This window comes from Pseudochaenichthys georgianus, chromosome 13, assembly GCF_902827115.2.
Source record: "Pseudochaenichthys georgianus chromosome 13, fPseGeo1.2, whole genome shotgun sequence".
In the NCBI taxonomy this organism is placed as follows: Eukaryota; Metazoa; Chordata; class Actinopteri; order Perciformes; family Channichthyidae; genus Pseudochaenichthys; species Pseudochaenichthys georgianus.
In genome coordinates this window covers 5,789,911-5,813,869 of record NC_047515.1, presented here as the reverse complement: position 1 = coordinate 5,813,869, position 23,959 = coordinate 5,789,911, and the positions used below count along the sequence as shown (strand labels likewise).

Here is a 23,959-nt window from a genome sequence, read left to right as displayed (position 1 = left end):
AATAAGCTTTACCATAGCAGAGTCATTTCGTTTTTGTTATGACAGGTTGGAGAATGACTCTCTGATTCTTGATTAAGAGTTAGTATGTTTATATAGTAAAATGTATAAGTGTCAATGAAACACAAACTTTTTAAATGTCTTTCAGTTTGATAAAACTTGTAAATGTGATCAATGCACTGAAGGCACTGAGCTGATACCATAGAGATTAGGATCATATATGTATGATAATGTTGCTGACACCATTAGCCAGGAAATGCTGATATTTGTCACCACCATACGGTCACCACTCACAATGGGTTCAGAAACATAACTAGAAGAACAAAACGGAATAAGCTACACTCTTTCTGGAATATAAACGTCAAACTGTTGATGAAGTTAAGTCGACGATCTTGGTACTCCTTATTTATTATTCTCGCAAATGCCTGCCTGTAAAACAGTCATGAATAGAGATGATTTGGTCATTTTGAACGTTGAATACGCACTTGTTACATGACATCACTTTGTATTGGCAGAGACATTTGTCCAATGTGGATTATAATGTCTGCTTTCAAGAGATGGATAACATCAGTGGTGACTAAAGGGCAGTGGGTTTGCATTGGGACCCCAACAGAAAGATCCTTCACTTAGATCAGTGGTGTCCAAACTAAGGCCTGCGGGCCAACTGCGGCCTGTTGTCCTTTTTTATTTGGCCCTCAGCTTTTCTTATATTGTACTTCTTAAATATATATCCAAACATATATTACACAGTAGTTCATCCGTTAAAAAGGCCCCCTTTCAAATACATTCTGTCAATTAAAGCCCAATAACTTATTTGCATAACAAGATTGAAATACACCCTTTATATTTGCACTTATTATAATGATCTGAGGCTACTGTTTTAACGAATGAGATGCCAATTCGTTATCTGACAAAATAAATAAAACCCTATTGAAAGCTGTGATGGAGGCTGGTTTTTTCTCAAAGCATATTGAAGTATCAAGCATAATTTACCTACATTTGACTGATTTTGTTAACTTATTACTTAAGTTATGAGGCTATATACCTCACCTCTAGCTAGCGCCCCAGACCTTCGTATGTTTTTCTGCATGTGGCCCCCAGTGAATGAAGTTTGGACAGCCCTGATTTAGATGAAAGCTGTTGAGTAACTGCAAGCTTAGAGCACCACCTACAGGACAAACTGTGTCACACCATCTAAGATCAAATGTGAGGATCGGGGATTTCAAAGTCTGAGACTGAACATATGGCATTATCTATATATACAGTCTATGGGCATAATGCACGATTCTCTTTCATTTGTCATTACATTTTATTATTAAAATATGTTTATCCAGAAACACTCTCTACTACCAACAATGGGGGGGGGGGGGGGAAGGAGGAAGATACTCAAGAAAACGCTTGATTTGTGAGATGTTGCTGTACACCATTGTCCTTTAATGCAATAATAAAAATCCATTCTATTGGCAATATAAAACAATCAGTTCATCTTATCCCAAAAACATCTTATATTCTGCGTGATTTGGTGGCTATAGATCCTAACTCAAAGTCCAGTTTTCAACATTGTTGCTTTCTAGAAACTCAGTCTATAGCAACTACAGAGTGCATTATGCTTCAAAAGAACCACAACGGAAGACAAACATGCTAAGAGCTGTCCAGAACAGCAACACCAAAAAGCTAAAAGTCATAATTGAGAAAGTGGAAACACAACAATCATTCAGCAAGAACTTCAGTGTTGCACTCGGTTGTACACTTAGAAAAACAGAAATAGAAATTCAGAGCCAGGCTACTTTCCTACTTCCTAACTGCTGTTCGAGGTCAATATGAATATCAGATTCTCCATTTTACAGAAATGTACATAAATTGTCAGACAAATATTGATTGGACAAAATGAAAGTGGATAGATGTTGCAACAGAGCACACTCCATTCACTCCTGAATCTCCCCATGCTCTTCCTGGAGTTGCTTTGACTTTCTCTTTGTGATGCTTGGTTGGCATTCCACTCAATTATTGCATGTTATTACAAAACGTTAAATAGTTTTCTTGTACAACTGTAGATTATGGAAATAGGTAAACGGTTAAAAAATACAATTACTATGTATCATGGAGCGGGGACACTTAAGCATCTTTGTTGCTGCACCCTCGCTGCGAGGGGGACCCAAGTTCCCATCAGCAGAAACACGTGGGTTTGCTATCCTGGCTCCAAGATGGTGGAATGAGCTCCCCATCGACATCAGGACAGCAGATAGCTTACACACCTTCCGGCGCAGACTGAAAACTCATCTCTTTCGACTCCACTTCGAGCGATAGAACTATTAACAAAGCACTTATATACTAATAAAGGACTGGCTTACCTAAAGCCAGTTGAGTAGCACTTGAAATGTTTTAGCTCTATGAAACCTGATGTACTTATATGATTCTGTTTTCTTCAAGTTTGTATTTTGTTGGTCGCTTTGGATAAAAGCGTCAGCTAAATGCAATGTAATGTCTTATGTAATCCCTGTGGGAAATCCGCCAGTTAGTTTTGTTTCTGTCATTACACCCCCTACTTATCCCTTCCATTTCATACAGCTGTTATCTTAATGGTAATCCCGGTCAAAGTTGAAATGATTTTACTTTCTATAGCTCAAAGTGCCGACATAAACATGTTCATGTAGGGTATGCTTCAGGCCTTCAGGGTCCTTTCTTTTCTCAAATGTAAAGGCGTGACAAAATAAATGTGCCTCTCATAGCCATGACTTCTTAGTCCGTCCCAGCTTGGCCATGTTGGCTAGTTTCACCTTGACTTTGTCTCTGTTCTCTGTACTTCTCTTGGAGGTGCATTCCACAGTTGAGTCTGTCTCGAAGGAGATGGCTGGAGGATGTGCGAGCAGACCTCCAGTCTTCTCTGGGGCCAGAGCTGCTGGGGTCTGCAGAACCAGCTGGCCCCTCAGAGAATGCTTGAGCTGCAGCAGGAGGGGGTTGTGGTTTGGGTACAGTCTGACGGTGTCCCTCTCCTGACTGCAGCAGGTGGAGCAGGCTGAGCAGAGGACACGGAAAATGTAGACCCAGCCCAGGTAGTGGAGCTCTGCGATGTTGAGCATGAAGCAACCCAGGCTGATGCTGAACATGAAGTTCAAGAAGATCGTTTTCTCTGTGGCACGAGACACAAAGCAGTCTGTACGAGTGGGGCAGGGGTAGGTCTCACACGTGTACAGCTGAGGCACATCGAATCCAAACAAGAAGTACTGACCCACCAAGAAAGTGATCTCCATGACAGACCGTAGTAAAACGTGAATAATGTAGATGAGCAGAACCTGGTTGGACTGCTGGGTGGGGTCCTCCCCTACTTCGCGATAATGCTCCTCCAGAGGGCCTTCTTCGACTCCTTCCCTGTCCTTCACATCCCATTCCTCCCTGTAGTGGGGACAGTAGGAGGGCATGTTGACCCTCAGGGCCTCCATCCCATCCTTACCCATGTGTCTCTGTCGGGGGAGGCTCTCTGCGATCACCTGTGCCCTTTGGCCATCCAGCTTCTCATCCTTGGCAATCTTATGCAGAACAAAGACTATGTAGAAGATGGAAGGGGTGGAGACCAGCACAATTTGGAAGACCCAGAAGCGTAGATGCGAAACAGGAGCGAAGGTGTCGTAGCAGACGTTGTTGCAGCCGGGCTGCTGTGTGTTACAGGTGAACTTGGACTGCTCGTCGCTGTAGACAGCGTCACCAACCAGCGCCACCAGCAGGATACGGAAAATGAGCAGCATGGTTAGCCAGATTTTCCCTATCACTGTGGAGTGGTTTTGGACCTCGGACAGGAAGCGGCCAAGTATGGACCAGTCACCCATGGCTTACCTTCGAGAGAAATTAAAAGAAAATGTCAACAAGGTTTTTTAAATGTTTCTGTCCCTTATTTTTAAGCAGAAAGAATGTCATTGCAACCATCCCACTGTCTGAAATGTTTAATGTTAATGTTACTACCCCACTTTTTTGCACAAAGAAAATGCTTTTCAGTTCAGTTCAGTTCAGTCGTGGCTGTTATGTTCATGGTAACACGGTGAACTGTGTCAACACAAAAGTCCAGCCTTGATTTTAGGAGTATTTGTTTAACAAAAATATTTCTCAGAGCTTTACATAGGGCTTTCAACCAGGTGTCAGGAGGTGACTGAAGACGGAGTAAAGGAATATTGACATCCGACCCCATTCATGACGACTGAGAACTCCATTCACTGAGGAGTATAGTTCTATATCCTGGTTTCAGAAAACGTACAAGCTCTTATCACAGTTTTAGAAGCTAGCTGGCGTTCACTGAAAGAAACTACATATACTGCGTATCACACTATATATATTTCTGATCATTGTCTGCCATGTTTACTTGTGCGTCTTCAACTCAGTTAAAAGCAACAATAATGATAACTGAAAGGAAAGTTAAGGTCTGACATTGCTAATGTGATAAATGTCCGATTGAAGATAAATTGAGCAGAGAGATAAATGTTTTAGCTTTCCTTCTTATAAATATCCCATTGCTCAGCCCCCCCTATAAAGTGCGTAGAGAAACGACTGTGGCCTTCAGGTAACGTTAGAACGTGAAAGTCCCTGTCTAAATTCAGAGTGAGGTTTGTCTGTTCTCGGTTTCTAAACATGGCAGACAATCTATAAAAATCACTCCTTTTAAGCTAACAAAAACACATGGATTCTTAGCTTCAGGTGATTATACAGTAATGAAAACCTAGATATGAATATTATATAACATTTCTGCCAATACATCCACTTAAATAAAACACACTAGACTGTTAAATCCTGTTCCGGAAATTATGTTTATTCATAACTACTTATGAATAAAGCTAAAACGATTTCAATTCAAACATTATCTCTAATTTGTCGGTGTCTAAATCACAAAAACTGGACTTCAGGTGCCCAACATTCTAGAAAGACATATACAAATGAAGGGTAACTAAATGAAATTTGAACTCACCTTGATGTAAAATTGAGCTTTCCAGAATAAATCCTTACAAAGAAGCCTTCGCCATGCAGTTTGCATGGCTATTTTTAATTTTAAATTGTTGATGAAATGAATCCTGTTGAGCGTGGTAACGGAGAATAGGCTGACCACACATATTGAGCCAGTCTATCTGAAACTGGCATTGTGCTATGTGGCTACAAAGGCTGGCAATGTACAGTGCAACAAAGATTTCAAAACAAAATGGGACAGGGGGGTTGGCTTTCCTCTTCTGAACAGCCGGGAACAGTCAGACAAAAAGCGTTTGGAACAAGCTAGAAAGGGGACACAATTCAAGCTTATGCAACGGTTCAGTATTTAGCTCGCTCCAAAGGTACAAGTTAGAGGGGAATTAATCATTTTACATTTCCTTTGTTTTCCAGATGAAGCCACAAATATGTTCTTGCGCCGGCAGGTGTCACCTCTCCATTCAACCCAAAACCCTAACCCTAAGGCTCAGTTAATGATGGTCCTTGTTACTTGTGCACATGAAGTGAAGGGATGGATACGCTTCAGCAGCATGTGAGGTCAACACTAAACAACACAGGTCATCCAGATGTAAATACCAACTGTATCAAAGTCAAACGGATCAGAACCAGAAGTCTCAACCCCACTGAAAAACAACATGGGGTCAAGGAACTATGTGAAGGAAAATTCATCAGAACTTAGGAAAAGACAACTGCGGTACTAAGAGAATACGACTGCACTTACACTCGTGGTCTGATTAATGTTGCGTCACTGGATAGTATTGATGTGCGTCTGCCGTGGGTGAACTCCATTTTCATAATTTCCAATAAATATGATTGTATAAAACTGATTGTATAAATAATACTTTCAAGCGTTATATTCCTAATTTTCCTTTTGGTTTAACATATTGTTGAGAGTTTAAAGAAAAGAAGCACTTCCAAAATACATATCCAGTACCAGTAACATTTTTGAAAATATAGCAGCAAGTTGAAAGTATTAAAGGTGGAAGTATATATTGCACAGTTATTTACGATGTATATATATATACTATATTGCACATAAGTAGTATTGCACAACAGGGTGTTAGTGTTTATTGTTGTTGTTGTGTGTGGGGGTCTACCAGGGGTCGTGGTGGTTATATAGTCTGACCGCATGCAGGAAGGAATGACCTGCGTTATCTCACCGTGAGACAGCGGGGGGGGGGGGGGGTCATTTTCTGGGTCATTTTCCTCCATAAGAAACCTTCCTATGAAAGACTGTTACAATTTTGGGTTCCCCTCTACCATGGACTTACAATGGAATATGTTAATATTGCATTTTATAGTCAGTTTAGGGTCCTCCTCACTTGAAGGTTCTTTCCACTGGTTTTATTCGTGAAACCGCTGATCTCTGTAAAGCTATATGTTTCTGACCACACATGTAATATAGGCCCTCCTCCCATGAACTCTAAAAGAACTGATGTATATAAAAACAGTACAAGAAGCCAGGCCCTCCTAATTATTTAATAAAACTAAACTATAGCTATTTTCTTTAGATGTAGGCCTATGGATGTTTACTTTTGTTAATTAATTTGTGTTAATTTTTAAGAATTCTAGTAAAATGTCAAGATGTTTACTTCAGTGTATTTGTTTATTTAAAAAAAACAAGTGTAATCATTGTTTAATCTAAAGGGGAGCAGTTAACAAATGAAAATGTTCACCTTGAAAAAAAAGTATTTCTGATTCTGAATATTATTAGTAGCCTATTTAAGACAGAATTAAGTAAATAAACCACTACTACTAATTATAGACTACTATTAAAAGCATCTCTCATTCTGAAGTATTTCTTAATACATATTGAGTAAATATATCGTACTATAGTTATTTTAAGTATAACGATATGTTCCTAACCTAGTAGCCCGTATTCTGTTTATATACAAATTATAAAAATACTCATTCATATATTTATTATACGTCATTCATATATTTATTATACTGGCACTACTTTTTCGTTGTAAACCTTATTTTTTTTTTTTTTAATCTTACGGCCTATCCTCTTTTAAGGAGTTTTAAAAGAAACTGGAAAAGTGTGATTGTGTATTTTTTGTAAAATCCAGACGTCCTAAAAAAAAGTCCGCTGGACTTGGTTCAGCCCTGGGGGTTACAGGAAGTTGTAGCTGCCATGTTTAGCTGCTTTGTTGTAGATTCCTTGTAGGTTTCCTGCAGATTTTAGCCTAAGTGTTGCAATGGAACCGAGCTGGAGTACCTTTTTATTCCAAGTAAGTAGCACAATACAGCTGTCCTTTTGACAAACTGCATACGCGGTTTTTAAATGGTATGAATATGCTGCCTGCTAAATGTTTTTGCATCACTTTGTGAAATCCATTAGAGTTAGCCAAGCAAAACAAAGGTGCTAGCGTTAGCCAGCTAGCTAGCTGGCTTCGCTGTGTGGGATACTTTAGCAAATTGCTAAGCTTTATCGAACCGAGACCGCTGGCTGTCTGTGATCTACGGAGTGTCTCCAAGGCCACCTTCGTGGCGTTGGTTACATTTCGTGCAGCTACCATATCCTAGTGTGAGCGTTTTCGTACATAAACCAGCGTAAAGCTAATTTATGGAGCTATTGCTGTTGATGCGCGCGCGTTAGCAAATTAGCTAGTCGGTCAAGCTATTGCATTTCGATATGCTAAGCTAATTTGCTAATGGGTAAGCTAACTCGGGTACTTGTTTCGTTTGCACCAAGGCAATACCTGCCAATATGCAGTTAAGGATAATTGGAAGATAGTGAATTAGTGTAAGTACCAACCTTAATTATGCAGATGAAGCAACGCACACAATTGTTTTAAAAGCATTTACCTTACACCAGACAACCGTCTGTTAACTATAAGTTGGCTAAAGCTAGCACTGTAAATTATATGGGACCTAGCACGCGGACAGCAGGGACAAACCACTTTAAAGACTCCAAACGTTTCTTCTTTTACAACAAATCTGGAGCCACCGACACCACTCAAGAATGGAAATCATGTGCAACTGTAGTCACAGCTGATCGAGACTTTATGCCAGCCACCTTTTAAACTTTAAAGTAATATGTGGCCTTTTGTTAGGAAACACATAGAACCTCTGCAACTTGTTTCAAGAACTTTTCTTAATCGTGAGAAAGCTTTTCATAGTCTGACAATGAAACGGAGCCTCTAAAAAGTTACAAGTGACGTTAAGTTGAATGGCCTTGCATCACGAAGTGGAGAGCAAGTAACATTGTCTTAGGTGTTCCAAGTGAAGAGTATGTATGTACGTACGTACATACAGTGGTGCCAAATGGTTGATCTACTTGCATATACGTGGAGTTTAATAGAGTAATATCATGGGTTGTTGGGCAATCCAAAAGTGTCTTGCAGCACCTGACAGTTATGTATATACAGACTTTAATATTTTGGCTGTGCTCGGGCTTCACAATTTGCACGGATTGATAATTTATTTTACTGAAAAATGTATTTAATTGTTAATGTTTTTATCATGAAGATTTTTACCAAACATGTTTTGTTGGGTCAGTATTTGTAGCCCAGGATAATTCTGCATAACCACCATTGGCTGTGAAGATGGTAGTAGCTATATGAGATTGGATGTTGTGATGTTTTGATTGCTGCAGTGAAAAATAAATCACTGCAGCTGGTCACTGCATTGTGGGCTGAACACAGCTGATTTGAGGCTCGATCAGGCAGATTGCAAGATTAACAACATCATAATTATTAATTTGATGTCAAACACTCTGTTTTCTTTCTGTCTCCATCTCTCTGTGTGTCTCGGTCACTCTCTCTCTCAACAGCACTTACATTTCTTTTACAAAAATCTGGGCACCAAGTAAATACGTTTTTATAAACATCTTAAAACTAGATGAGAAGATGATTGGGCCCAGCGGGGGTCAAATTAGGCGTTTAATAAACTTCCAACTTTTGACCATTAATCTGACTGCAAGACACACACAGTAGTACAGCGCTTAGACACTGACTTGGCTCTCTGCTAAAGATGCTGTTAGTTGCCAGAATACCTGGATTTTGACTATTAAGAGGCTCTTAAGGTTCTGCTTGGTTCACCTAAGGTGATGATTAGCACTTGGTATTGTGTTCTGCTGTTATGATGAAGTTTGAGAGGTTGGAGTTGCTTTCAAGCTATGGTACTCTTGGGACTGCCTCATAAATGTTGCTTTTTATATCATAACTGTATCAACTCTGTATAAAATAGCGTAACCCCTGCTACGTTGTAAGATATTTTTGTACAGTTATGTTGAACTAATTTGTTAATATTTTCACAACAATCTTCTTTGGTAGGGGGATATATAGCTAAGCAATACACTTTAAAATTGTCCTTATACAAGAAATGTTTTGAGTTTCAATGTAATCTGCTATCTAGGAGGTTTTAAAGAGACAATTCAAAATATGTATTATACGGCTATGATGCAGACAGATTTGTAGAGATAATAGCTTTCTATTCAATTGGAATCTATACCCCGCCTTTCAGTGAAAGTAAACAATGACTTTGTTCGGTTTTTTCTTTCTATTATTGCTCGTTAATTTCCATGCTCCAGACTCTGTTTCAGTACTATTTATCTGTCAGAACAGATCTTTATCAAAATCTTCAGAACAGCGTGATAGAACAGCAGGCCGCTCTCCTTGTTCTTCCTGAGAAACAGAGAGGGAGCATTTGGTCGTCCTCGGCTTGCTTGGAGAAATGCTAATTGCAGTAATGATTCCTCCCTGCTACAGTGTGGCGGATATAAAAGCGAGTCGACAACCTGTGACGGCCGGCTCTCCCTGCCACGCTAAAACACATTGCGTGGCGTAGTAGTGACGGGGCCCGCAGTTGAATGGAAAACCACCCCCCCCCCCCCACACCCCCAAAGGGCCATAAGTGCAACACTTCTTAGATTTGTTTCGTTCATAAAAGAACACAGTGGGGGGGGGGAAGCAGCACTTGGGGTTCCTGGCCCCCTCAGACCCCCCCCCCCCCCTCCTCCTCCTCCCGGCTGACCGGGTTGGGATGCTTGGCTGAACCTGAAAAGCTGCAGGTCAGGTCTTTAACCCTGCCCAGTGGTGATTACAGAAAAAAACAAGGCCGTCTCAATCGCCACATCTCCGGGTTGACCTTTCAGAAAGTTGTTAGTGAATCTCTTGCTTTCTCCCTGGCCAAAATATTCATACAAGTCCCCCCCCCCCCCCCCCACCTTCTGTTCATCCTATCCCGTTGGGGATCAGCCGTGACCAATCGAACAATGCCTGCCAGCAGCTGCAGACTTGAGATGTCCTCCATATTTCTTTTTGTTTTTACTGCCGTTTGGTTACATTCTCTGTGCAACGCCCCTCAAATAAATAAACAATGAGGGGTTTATTTTTTTGAGCAGTAGATTTTTAAACACTTATTGTTTAAAACTTCTTTTTTTCTTGTTGTCCTTTTTTATACTTTCAAATACACATTTTTCTAATTGCATGTATACCTAAACCCCTATCCTTTCCTCAAACCAACTTGGTAGTATTTGAAGATAATGAAGAATGCTGAATCTGTGACTAAACTGCCTCCTGTGCGTTGAAAGTTATGAGTTTTTGCTCTCATAAAGATGAATTTCCTATTTATTTATAGGATGAATGGGGCCATGTGTTTATTGGGGAGAAACTGATTATATGTATCGGGTGATGCAACCCCCTACTCTGAAAGGGTAACTTCCCGTCTGTCTTCTTGTGCTGATTCTATGTCGTCCTGATCTCTCAGTTACTGTGTTTTTAATCCCTTTTCTTTTAGTTGTTATATTTATGTTTTCTTTACTGGGGACAGTTCAGCACTCCAAAGTTTAGTGTTCTCCACATTTATAAATATGAAGTGTTCCACGGTGTATTCTGATGCTGTCACAGCTGACGTTAAACTGACCTAACTTTGTTCTGCAAAGCTGAAGGCAGACGCGTGATGACTGTAGAAGTTTCATTAAGGCTGCGGCCCCACGAGGATGAATTCGGTCGTTTGCGTTACTGTTTAGTGTCATATAGACCGTTCGGCCACACGAGGACGACCGAATACGGCACTAAACGACTGAGGAAACGACAACGGGTCCCAAGGTGGATAGAAAGGCATACGCCACTCTCTGGGGGGTCAAACAGCTCCGTGTGTGCGCCCTATACGGACATTTTCAGATCACTGATAGTGATTGCGCAATAGCCCCGCCTCTCCCCACCTCTTCTGCTCACCTCCGCTTACCCCGCGCCAGTGCTGAAGTGTTTCGCCACCAACAACAACAACAATGGCGGATCGCAGAGTTGCTATCGTGCTCCGGACGCTATTGACCATGCTACAGTTGTTTGTGCAACATCTACAGCAATAATGATGAGGCAATAGCCCCGCCTCTCCCCACCTCTGCTGCTCACCCCCACGTCAAAGTAAACTGCACCCTGAATTCAGATTATTTATCTTTCTCTCGCGAGTGAAGTCTAATCTGACAGGACGGAGACACGCAGCTCTGCTCACCTGCAGCTCCTCCCGCTGCAGCAAAACACACACTTCAAGTCAGATCATCGCCCTTAGCTATTTTAATGACCTCTCAAACTCCTAAACTAGTTATAAATGTTTATTTTTACAGTCGGCCGGGTCACTGATTACTGGATGAGCTGCTGCATGAGACAGACACTGACGCTGTCCGAAGAGAGGGAGGAAAAAGAGAGGCTCCGTGTATTTTATCATTATATTATATAGAGTCGTTATTCATTTGTTTTAAAGCTCAATAAATAACAAAGAAGACCTTTGACCGGCACTTTTATAATTTTGTCCGGAAGATTTCAACTTTAATACACGTTTGACTGGCGAAAAACTCTGCCCGGTTCCCTCGGCCCCCACCGCGGAGAATAAACAGAAGGGCAACCATGACAACCATGCTTCTTCGCTGCTTTTGTGGAGGAAGTTACAGCGCCACGTAGAGGCTCCTGCATATGTACTGCAGCTTCCCCAGCGGTTGGAGCTAAACGGAGCGGTCTCGTGTGGGCAGACACTATCCGGATAATTATTGCATGTGGACGGAAGACGTTTGCGATTGCGTTTGCGTTAATCCTATGCGTTTAGCCGTTTTCGTCCTCGTGGGGCCGCAGCCTAAGTCACTTGTTAGCACCTGCTGTTTTTCATGATACATAGAAGCTTCGGACATTCACCAGGAGAGTATGTGTTGATGTATTTTCTGCCTTAGGACAACAAGTGAAACGCTCTTGAGCTTGTGTTACCACAGAGCTAATATCAGGCATTTCACCAAAATGTATTGTTAACACCATTTCCATTGCTCTGCCTCTTCTCATTACAGCAGGCTAACGAGGCTCTGCATCACCAGCATCACGTAGCCGGGAACAGCCTCTTGCCGTTGCTCAGTTCTGGAACAGAGCCACCTGATCAGAAACCTGTGCTGCCCATTCCCTTGGACCAGAAACCCCCTGTCAGTGCTGCAGAGCTTCTTAAAGACAATGTGGCCAGTGGGACTGGGGGAGGAGGGCCTCCACTCGCCGTTGTAAAAAAGGAGCCTAAATCAAAGACACCTTTCATCTGTGGCTACTGCAACAAGGCTTTCCGGGACAGCTACCACCTCCGGCGGCACGAGTCCTGCCACACCGGCATTAAGATGGTTTCACGGCCTAAGAAGATGCAAACAGCGCCCACCATGGTACCGCTCATATCCACCGGGTCACGTGAGAACAGCGGAAACCCTTCATACATCACTACTGTAGCTGGAATCCTGACTACAGCCACTACATCCACATCCACAGGCACCAGCATCATGACCCCAATGCAACACCAACACCACCAACAACAACAACAGCAGCAGCAGCAGCAGCACCACCAGCAGCACCACCAGCAGCAACAACAACAACAACAACAACAACAACAACAACAGCAGCAGCAGCAGCAGCAACAGCAGCAGCAGCAGCAACAGCAGCAGCAGCAGCAGCAGCAGAGCGTCCCTAAGAAGCCCCCCAAACCGGTGAAAAAGAATCACGGTTGCGACATGTGCGGCAAGGCCTTCAGAGACGTGTACCACCTCAACCGCCACAAGCTGTCGCACTCGGACGAGAAGCCGTTTGAGTGTCCCATCTGCCAGCAGAGGTTCAAGAGGAAGGATCGCATGACCTACCACGTCCGCTCCCATGACGGCGGAGTTCACAAGCCTTACATCTGTTCCGTCTGTGGGAAGGGCTTCTCACGGTATGCAGACATCTTTTTCTTAATTTCTTTCTAATGTTTATTTGTTTAGATATGTATTTGCTTGGTTTAATCTTTGTTAAAGAGATATATTTGAGAAGGGGAGATAGGCGGAAAGGGACTGAAATTTGGATCCGAATCTGTGTCTGCAGCTGCAGGGAGGGAGCACTAGTATATCCAGACATAATGTATATCAGCGTTTCCGCCAGGGGGGCGTCTTGCCGTCATTTGATGCCCTGAACTCGAGCTGAGGGCATCCACATTTTAATAGTTCGAGAGGAGATCGAGAGTTTTTATCGCTTGAAATAATGAAAAGGACAAGGACATCCCTCTGTTGGAGGGGCGCAGGAGTCTGGTGGGATTCTTCTTTTCGGAGTATTGAAGATCGTTTCCCCGACATCGAAGTTGCCTGCCACAGGACAACAACACGGAACGTGTGCGATTTAGACGCGATGAGCGGGGGGGGTTTAGTGGAGCACGCGCGTGAACTGCGAGCGCCGGAGCCTCGCAGCCTCCACTTAGTTCACCTTGTTCACATAAAACATTTTTTAAGCGAGCATCAATTGCAAGTCTATTTGTAATGATTTCAGTATTACTTTCTCTTAATCTTTAGGTCTGTTTTTTTAACCATGTTACTTAGTTAGTTGAGTTTTCATTGACAAAACACAACTGTAGGGAACATTAGGGCTGACGGTTGATTGAAGGTTAAGAGGCTTCTTTTAAGAGTAGTCCCTGTGAAAAATAAAGGTAATTGCTAGCCTTAGATTTATAAGCCTTAAAGGATTCATGGTGTGTATTCAATATTTGGTTTACAATAAAACATGTTCTTGTTTCCCACACATAGACTTTACTTGGGCGGGCCGCCCGGGTATATTAACGTCCGCCAAACTATATTTCACGACCCATTTAGGTTTAAACATTTTTTATCCGCCCTCGAGCACGACGCCCCCCGCGATCGATTAACTAGTGGACAACGGCCCCTCCTTTACCAGTTTGCTCCAGCAGTAACCCCGCTGCGAGGCTCCGGCAACAGTTCATGAGCGTGCTCCACTAGCGCGCCCCCTCCCTCCCGTTCTCGACTACCGCCACAAGTATGTTTCAGATATGTGGGAAACATTGTTGCTTATAATTACTGCTGTTGGTAATGACACATTTCAAACAGTTTTTGAGGATAAAACTTGCTGTATAAATGAATTCTGCTGTAAATGAACACAAGGACTGTTGAAGGAAGGAGCTGAAGGATTTCAATAGTTTTCCTTGTCTTCATGTCACCCTGCAGACCTGATCATCTAAGCTGTCACGTCAAGCACGTCCATTCTTCAGAGAGGCCATTTAAGTGCCAAGTAACGGTAAGATTCTTTGTCCTCTCTGCACGTTGCTCTAATGTTTGCCTCAAGTTCAGGCCTGTGTCAATATGAATGCATGATGGTCAACGCCATTGAGAACTCCTACGACCAGATTAGAGAACATCAGAGGCCACCCAGAATCTACTACTTGTTAGGGGTGTAAGGATTTAGATTCTGAATTGAAATAAAAAGCAGGATCTGCATTCTCCCAGTATTTGTTGGATATGCTTAACCTGCAATTCAAAGACAACGCAACATTAGCTCGCTCTTTTAACACGCCATGGCCACTACCTGATTGGAGGATGACGGAGAAAAAACATAACTGAAAGAAGCATCCAGCAATATTTATCTCTGTCTGAATTAGAAAACATTAACAACTATTACAAGTGTTTTTATCCATGTACTAAACACGTCATTCTAAATATAAATGTATAGGGTCAGGCTCTTGCAAAAGACATAAATCAACAAATCAAAAACAGGACAAGAAATTGAACTAAAGAATTGTGTTGCATTCTTAATTTAATTAATGTAAGAGCTTACCAGGAGATGACATTGTGTTTTTGTTTGTGTATTCCTGTCGCCAATCCAAACAATTGACTGTTTTTTTAATTCGTCCCAGGCTTGTACCTCTGCATTTGCGACCAAAGACCGCCTGCGCTCCCACATGATAAGGCACGAAGGCAAAGTGACCTGCAACATCTGCGGCAAAATGTTAAGCGCTGCCTACATCACGAGTCACCTCAAGACGCACGGCCAGGCCAGCTTCAGCAACCCGTGTAACAATAAAGGTAGGCCATCATCTCATCATTATTCAGTTTAACATCTAATCGGTTGGCGAGCTGGAGCTGTGACGGACAACAACAATCTGTACACATTCCGTTGTTGCTTTGCATCGTTACGTCATCACTCTGATGTGGGTTGTTTGTATTCATTCCACACTCACCCAGTAGTGCTGAATGTACAGGGGGCAATGAGCCTCAGAGCTGCTTCAGTTTGTTCCAAGCCCCCAGGAAGTGAGCCGGGCATTGAAGCAAATGTTCCCAGTGGCTTAACGTTGCTACTAGAACCTCAGTGACAGACACGTGACGCCATTGGGCTCAAAATAACTTTATCCAATCCACTTGCATTGGAAACGAGACGTCTGTAAATCGGCCCACGAGAAGAATGTTTAATATTTACCACACCAGTCCCACACTGCAACACAGTCTGACTCCCCCATGAGGACACTGCTGCCCTGTGCCAATGTAACCCCATATGTGTCTGTATTTCTGAATAGGCATAAGTGACTGGCAGTGGAACCACTCAGGGCCACGAAAAGGTAATCCAGTAGCTCGTAGCAAAACCCCCTAAACACTGAATTCAACAAAACACAAGTGGCCAGTTTTTCTTCACGTACCATGTCGCTCGTGTGCACAAGCATTTCTTTTTCTCCAGAGGACTGATGTAGTTAGGGTTTTCTGTATCGAAGATCTAGTGTTTTTGCCAAACTAAGGTTACATTTCATGAAGCGGGATCAGTAGATCAATTAAACTAACCACAAACTGGACCATAACACTTAAGCTAGCTGCACACTACCTGGCCTCTCTTCAGAGGTCCTCTCGTGTTACCCAACTGACATATCTGTCCTAACTGACCAGATTGATACTTCAATTTGTTTTGTCCGCACACTTGTCCTCAAAATCTACCAATTATAATGTTTTACAAAAACTTCATCTGCACTGATCAAATTGGCAGTCTGTCAGTGTAGTGTCCAGCCTTAGGCGGACACAGAGCTAAAGATGTCCGTCATAATGTATACCTGTTTTTAAAATGAACGTTTTTGAATAAAAGCAAATGGACAGTTAGCTGGTTAGTTTATTGATCCTGCTTTTTGAATTTACCCCTCAGGTGAGTTGACGGTAGGAGAGATTTTAAATAACTCCTTCCAAGTCCTAATTGACAACTCTCACAGAGGTAGGTTTCTTCAACACTTTTCCTACAGTTGACATATTAATGATTCATTGGCGTTTTCAGTGACCCCAGCTAAACAGCCACGGAGCTGAGAGGGCTGTTCTCCGTTGTGGAGGGGTAGTATATTCCCACGCGGTCGACCGGATCTCAATTTCGTTTTTTTGTTTTAACAGATGCCAACAACGTGCACAACAACTCGGCGAGTACGACGGCGGTCACACATTCCGCGGCCATCACCTCGGCTTTGAATCGCGGAGGCCTCCTCGGCAACCCCATCACCATCGCTGCTCAGATGAACATCGCCACCAGCACGGTGAACATCACGTCACAGATGAACCTGCAGCACCCCGTCACCATCACCGGCCCCGTGAACCTGACCTCCATCAACATCCCCACGACGGCACACATGAATATCGCTCACCCCGTGGCCATCACCTCTCCCATGTCCATGAATCTCACCGGGCCCCTCAACATCGCCATGAGGCCCATGGATAGCATGCCTTTTCTATCCCAAGTCCTGCCCTCCTCCCCTCCTTGGTAGAGCTTCTTTTCTGTTTTAGCTTATGTAAACGCTGATAATGTTTTAGCTGCCAAATAATAGACGAGCACGTCAAGTCTTAGGCAAGTGTTCCTTTGGACGAGTCAAAAGGGTGAAACTAATGTAGCACAAACTCATAGATGGTAACAAATGATTGCTATTTGCGGGGGTGACGCATTCTTTATTTTATTTGTACAAGTAGAAAAAAAAGTTGCTATATTCGTACTCATGACGGAGACACACTGTTGCGACAGTCTCTCATTGCAGAGAATCAGCAGATGGAATAATGTAAGCTGCCTTCCACGAGAGACTTTAACCACTTATCTTTCATAGTATGTTATTTTAAAATCATCTTTATTTTAGATTTTGTAATATAGGACAATTCTAGATATTTTATCGAAGTGAGTTTCTGTTTTTGCTACCCATGAAATGTATTACCTGTCACATTAAGATACTTCATCACATTGATGCAAACATACTGTAAATCAGGTCCACCGTAAAGAAGTCGAGCAACATCGCCCAACGCGCTCGGATGAAAAGATGTCTCGGTTTAAACCTTTCTGACAGACCCAGTTCTTATGCTCTCTAATCATGCGTCATATTGCTCTCCCCGGGTCCGGGTGTCACTCGCCTGGGTCGGACCTCTGAGGGCCATTCCCGTTTGAAACATGAACAGAGAAACTGGTTTGACAAAACAAATGAGTTACTTCCTTTCCTTATTGAGCTTTGACCCACTGTCTGTTCAAAGACAGTTTTAAGTGTGGCCTCGTCTCCTTCGTCCGATGGAGAACGTGATGTCAAGTTGTAAGCTCCATAAAGGCTCGCAAAGGCTCCTAAAGATCACATTAACAAGTGAACCATTTAGAAGAAGAAGGAACTTTCTTATCCGATAATTAGAATTGGTTTCCTCGACTGCCCGAACAACCCGAAGCATCTCACCAGCCACACGCTTAACGGACGGATGTTTTTGGACACTTTCCGCAGATATTCTGTAAATAATGACCATTTTATGCCAAAGATTTTCTAACTAGTTTCCCCCGAAATGCTATATTTTAAAAGATATGGGGAAAACCATAAACACCATTAAACCCTCATAAGACACACTACTCTCCTTTTTGAAACACAGATGAAATGGCGCCTTATGCGGAGGAGTCTGATCTCTGTGTCCTTAGAAGCCACCTCTACCCTTAATATCCGCTTCTGTTACATGTCTTTGCGTTACACGAACAGGTTCCATTACACTCCTTTAAAACCAAAAGACTTCCTTTGACTTTAGTTTGAAATTATTGGGCAGTTACTACAATATCAGCTGCTACGTTGTCACCATATTTGTTTTTATTTATCCATTGCCTACTCCTTTTTTCAAACTCGGGTAGTAGGTTTTACTATTACAGGTAGTTGAGGGCGAGCTTATCGCAGCAGTGTTGGCATTAAACACATTATATGCTGTGGAGACGCTCGCCCTTTTAGAGTTCTCTCTTTTATTTAACCGCTGAAGGACGGTGTCGATCTCCTAACAGTGAACGGCAAGTGATTCTTTTCGACTGGGCATCTGACTTGGAACGTGGGTGATACTTTACCCTCCTCCATTAGGCTTTGTCTCAAAGCTCCTTAAGCCTGAAGTGTATTGGAGTTGTACTTACATGCTTCCTCTTCAGGCAGGTTTAGTTTGTTTCCGTTGTTATTTTAGTGGACTTATCAGTATTTGATAGTTTATGTATTTTAAAGTTTAACGAAAGAAAAACAAAGCTTCCATTTCGGGGGGGGGGGGGGGGTGAGTCGACGGTTCAGAGGCTGTTTTAGATCCATCGACTATCCCCTCCCCCCCGTGTTTATGTTTTTAAATGGCTGGAAAGCAGTCAGTGGTCACGGCTGGTTACTCGACACTAGTGACATCTGTTTGGGAATGTTTGTATGTATTTATATCAGGACACGACAGTTGAAGGTACAACAAAGAGGAAATGTCTTGTACTCAAAGCGTGTCCCTTTCCGGTTGCCCTTTAAATGGCAGTATTATCAGAGGTCAACATTTTTTACATTTGAATTGATTTCTTCTTCTTTTTTTAAACTGTAGAGGTCAAGAGAGCTACCCAGTGGCTCCCTGTCATGAAAGCAGTCCCTAAGTGAACTGTTCATTGATATTGTTTACTTCAGCAGGTTTAGGATCCCATCACTGTCAGTCCAACTCAGGAAGGTTACTGAGAATAGTCTTTAAAAGAAAAACATGGCCATTTCTTTGTAAATATGAAACACTATTTGATTGCCTTTTGAGCCGTGGGAGAGGGAGCACCTCTACTTCCACAGGCTAGCAATGCAAGAACTACGTCACTGATGTGGCCGTCCATCCGAGGAGAGACACGAGCAGCAACTGAAGGATAAGGCTGGTGTCGGTACCTTTGCATCATCAAGTCCCTCAAAGAAAGGGTTAACATGGGAACAAGAATGCTCTGCAGCTATGGCTTCTTCGAATGCATGAACACTGAGCATGTGCTCTTCAGATCCTTCAACCTACTCCTTACAATTGTCAAAGATTTATTGGTGGGAAAAAACAAGGTTTATGTAATTATTCTAATTGAAGGAACGCAGTGTGAACCGTACGGTTCTGTGGCAAAGTGTTAGCGATATGAGGCCGTAGCTGTTGGCGGGTGTTTCTGCACCGAAAGAGAGAACTCCAGCCATATCCTTTTAAAGCTGTGTTTCTCTGTAGACCGCACTAGCATAGCTCAGTGCTATTTTATTGTTTGGGATTATATTTGTAATCCTGGCAGTTCATCTTCACTGGAAAATTGAGGCTGTGATCACAAAGGAGGCTCTATTCCCCACTCAACGTTGGCATGTCAGAGACGCATAGTAGGATTCATCGACTCCACACTCATACGGGCTTTTCATTCCAGGCGTTACTGGGAAAGGTGTCGGCCATTTGATCATCTTTAAAACTGAAACACTAACCTTTTCAAATGGCATCCACAGACACGGACAACCGTGGGAGGAAGCACTTGTATAATAACTTTGAGATATTGTGCATAGCAGTCCTATCATAGTCCCAAAGCTAAACATAAGGCAGTTGTCGTGCATTAACACAAATGGCAGTACGCCATGTTTACTCATCTCCAGGTGAATGACTCATTCCTCCCCCTTGACATCAGAGCAGACGGTAACGGTGTACGTTGTAACTCCGCCTGCATGTGTTGAAGACGTGCTCCTGTCATGTTGAGCCTCTTGTGATCTCAGCCTCAGCTGTTTCCGAGCCAGCCTCACATAAAGCCCCACTCTCCGCTGGTGGGTGGGAGTAGTTCGTAGACCTGAAGCCTGTTGGTGGTTAAGCTCCTTTCTTCTCAACAGGAACTCTGAAGCACTTGCAGCAAACTGTAGGATGTGCACACTACAGAGGAGTGGTACTAAAGGGGCATTTCTATTTGGTGGAATGCAAATGATTTAATTTGACAGCTCTCCCGGCTGCATCTGCATCTCGGCAGCCCCTCAGTTTTATTGTGTGCATGCCAACACTGGCCACCGAGGGAAACGCTTGTATGTGTACCGACATTATGATCTTTGAAATGAATTTCCCATCTATATGATTTATTTTATTTTTACAATGTTGCATGTGGATGACGGAGCTTGTCCAGTGTAGGTTTGAGTTCAAAACCATAATTAGAAGGCTAGTAACTTTTTATGAAAACAAAACACTAAAAAAATTAGAATGGAAGGAAGTGCGCCGTGTCATTTGTCCTTCTCCAGTGGCCGTAAACAAGTGTGCCTGAAATACTTTGCAAGACTTTTCCACACGTCGATGCTTCTTCCTCTCGATGTGCTGTGTGAGGGAATCGTTTTGTGAGGGAAGCCTTCATCAGTTCAGACGGCCCGGGCCCCGTGGCAACCAAACTGTTAGCTTTTTTTTGTTTACAACATTATGATTGTGAAGTTCTCTTACTCCAGGAACAACTTTCAACATGAATTGAGATATGTATTTGGGTCATGTAACTGTAACTGATATTTAACCATCTGGTTTCATTTCTTTAATTTGACTTCAACCTAATGTGAAACACATTTGGCCAAATATTGATTTGGAAGATTTCATTTTATTTTCTGTGAAGTTTGTATGATGAATTTGGCAGATGTGAAGGCAAATGAATGTATATCTGTGTACAAACCATTTAGATCAGAGGACATGTTAGTTATGAAAGACACATGCAAGGAAAAAAAATAACCTTTTATAAATCTTTTTGTATTAGAACATTAACAAACGGTAATTTTTGTATATACAAAGGCTAGGCTTTCTGATTAGCAGAAAGGTAAAACATTCCTACATTTTTTTTAAATGTATGTCCATTGAGAATAATTATGTAAACATATGCGCAATGTTTTATGTGCCTTTTATTTGGGTTTGTCTAAATAAAAGAAAACGATAAAACATGATTGTGGACTGTCCATGCCGATTCCCACAGAGGAGAGTCGATACTTTTCAGATGAATCTCCAGACTGACCCCCTGCCCTCGAGATGCGCCCCCCCCTCCCCCCTCCTCCGTTGCTTTTCCTAGCTTTAGTTGGGCTTGTTGGGAGGTGGTTGCTGAAGTCCCCGCTCCGTACGGATGTTCCTCCAGACTCCTCCGTGTCTTCACCGGCTCACTGGCTCAGTTGGCCTGCTCACGATGAAAGTGCCTCTGTGACTTCGCTCATTGGAGTGGATTGTAGGGGATGTTGTGCCAAACCATGGTCTGTATGTGACGACAAAAACATTTAGGTGTTTTTTCATTCTTTAACTATTAAACTTGCAAAATGTTCGGGGCTGTGGCGTGTCTTTGTTTGGCATCAAGTGGTTAACCCACGTTGTAGTAGTAGAGGGTCGGTGATTGAATCCCCATCACACTATACAAACAAATGAACATGACACAAGTCAATATGCTTACTACCTATAAAGACAATTGTACCTTAAATTAGGTTTACGTCTGTATGATAGTATGAAACGTTTGTATAATTAGCATAATTGACTAGTTCGTGGATTTGAATTGAGCTGGTGTTTTTGTTGAGTTTCCAACTCTTTCAACATGACTTGGACAAAAAAGCCCATTTACAAATTACTAGAAAAATTATTAATATTTTTCCTAGCCTACTATTTAAGACCTTGTTCACGACATATTGAAAATATGCACTTTGGACACAGGTTGGCGTCTTTAGCTGATAGTTGTATATTTCACTTTGTGGTTTGATACACATTGGCCTTCAATCTCCTGTTTTGGAGACTTATGCCCTGCCGTGGAAAAAGAGCCTTCCCGTTCTTACCACTAGAGGTCCCTGTGTTCAAACATCTGAACTGAGAGAATGAAAGGTGAGTGTTTTGGGAGAGAAACTCCTTCTGAAGGGAACTTTGGGATTTTAGCCTTTACATACAATTTACAACTTATATAACGCACTACAGGAAAGGGGAAACCCAAACAAACTATGAAAGGGCTACAGCTCTACGCTCCTCTACTCGGTTTGCTCTTGATGGGATTCCACTAGGGATAGTACTTTTATTTGCTCCACTCCAGCCATGGTTCTGAGAGAGCTGATCCTGAAAGGTGATGTTAAAACACTGGACCATTGATTGATCAATGAGAATTATGACAAATGGGTCATCCTGGAAATCCCCAGGTTTCTAAATGGCACACACAAAAGTAACTGGCCGCACAACTTTGTGCAGTACGGATTAAGGCCCTCACCCACCAACTAGATTATTGGGCATTGGTAAAGTAGGAGATGTTGATGAGTTGGCCGGTCATGTTTTGCGGCGTGTGTCTGCTCCTTTGGCCATTTCCTTCGCTTCCATCATCACAGAGTGCAAAATAAACCACAGATTGGATGTTCAGCTTAATCAAATAAGCACACTAGTAGAAAAACAGATGAGAGGAAAACAAACAAGCAACTTCAGTCAAGAGGGCACACAGTCTCTTCATCTATTCATTCCAACTCACTTATGTGTCCACAATGACAGGCTGTCTGGAATTAAGCTTATAGTAGCAGGAAGGGCCCTCAGATTTTGAGATACCCCTACCCGAGGTAGAACAAATGACAACAATGATGATCTTATCTTTAGGGTTTCCCATTAATGAAATTGATTGTTGTCAAATTTTATTTTGGGGGAAAAAATGTTTTTTTGGTTGTTCTTTAGAACTACCCCAATCCCTGAAAAAGAGCCAAATTAGACCAGGCCGAATGTGGGAAAGGTGACAAAAAAGCCCATAACTTGAGACTGACCTCTCTTTTCCTCTTCAGATTTGCTGAGGTATGAACCAGGTGGCTGTCCTGCATCACCAATAGTCAGACAATTATTTAACTAAAAGAATACTGAATTATAGTCCTGTAAACTTAGCTTTAGTTTAGACGGAAAGTGTACTTTTTGGTGATAGGAACATAGGACTCAATCACTCTTCTCTCATTTATCAGAAAAACAAAAAGCCCTAAAAAATACACCATTACTGAATTGTCCAGGGAGCTATTGAACACTAACCAGTAGTTGTATGGACATATCTGGTACAGTTCTATTGCAAATGAGATTTCTTTAGACATAGGCCTACCTCTTCTCTGATACAGTCACATTCCGAATGGGGGATAAGTGGCACAATAACCTATAAATTAAGAATGCTCACTCTGATGGTCATTATATTTGGAGAGGGAAATACCAGGTGCTGAACTACATCACCAAACTGTCAGAATAAGAGTAACCCAATACAATAAAGTGTATTGTTCTAAATTGCAAGCCTCTAAAACATAGGTGTAAATAGCACAGGTTTAATTGAAACTGGAACCTTAATTCAAAGTACAGTATACAATTCATCGAATAATTCTGTGAGAGGTCAAGTATATAGATACTAGAATATAATGTTGAATGTCAGGTTCCTCAGAAACGTTAGGGGACACATGTTGACATTGTGCACAGCAGGTGCAGACCCCGTGCAGGGAAGGCCAACAGAGAGGCACTGGCACTTTCCACTCTCTCCACACTTTGCATCTT

At 42.3% G+C, this 23,959-nt stretch overlaps 2 protein-coding genes across 4 annotated transcripts; one reads left to right on the top strand and one right to left on the bottom strand.

Moving 5' to 3' along the window:
- Positions 1-2,720: 2,720 nt before the first annotated feature.
- On the bottom strand, positions 2,721-3,821 carry LOC117457856 (gap junction delta-2 protein-like). Its single transcript, XM_034098100.1, has one exon. The coding sequence runs from the start codon at positions 3,819-3,821 to the stop codon at positions 2,721-2,723; it is 1,101 nt and encodes a 366-aa protein (XP_033953991.1).
- Positions 3,822-7,089: 3,268 nt separating this feature from the next.
- LOC117457208 (vascular endothelial zinc finger 1-like) lies at positions 7,090-18,737 on the top strand. Of its 3 annotated transcripts, XM_071205313.1 has the most exons (7): positions 7,090-7,196; positions 12,245-13,137; positions 14,414-14,483; positions 15,100-15,268; positions 15,757-15,798; positions 16,368-16,433; positions 16,604-18,737. In XM_071205313.1, the coding sequence occupies exons 1-7, from the start codon at positions 7,164-7,166 to the stop codon at positions 16,969-16,971; spliced, it is 1,641 nt and encodes a 546-aa protein (XP_071061414.1). In that variant the 5' UTR covers positions 7,090-7,163; the 3' UTR covers positions 16,972-18,737. The 3 variants fall into 3 exon arrangements, with proteins under 3 accessions (XP_071061414.1, XP_071061415.1, XP_071061416.1); XM_071205314.1 differs by lacking the exon at positions 16,368-16,433; XM_071205315.1 differs by lacking the exons at positions 15,757-15,798; positions 16,368-16,433.
- The last annotated feature ends 5,222 nt before the right edge of the window (positions 18,738-23,959 follow it).

Bases quoted from the DNA above. Each gene is read 5' to 3' on its own strand.
- LOC117457208 (XM_071205313.1), top strand. From the start codon at position 7,164: ATGGAACCGAGCTGGAGTACCTTTTTATTCCAA. The intron at 14,484-15,099 runs GTAAGATTCTTT...AATTCGTCCCAG, and splicing joins CATTTAAGTGCCAAGTAACG to GCTTGTACCTCTGCATTTGC. The intron at 15,269-15,756 runs GTAGGCCATCAT...ATTTCTGAATAG, and splicing joins CAACCCGTGTAACAATAAAG to GCATAAGTGACTGGCAGTGG.
- LOC117457856 (XM_034098100.1), bottom strand. From the start codon at position 3,821: ATGGGTGACTGGTCCATACTTGGCCGCTTCCTGTCCGAGGTCCAAAAC.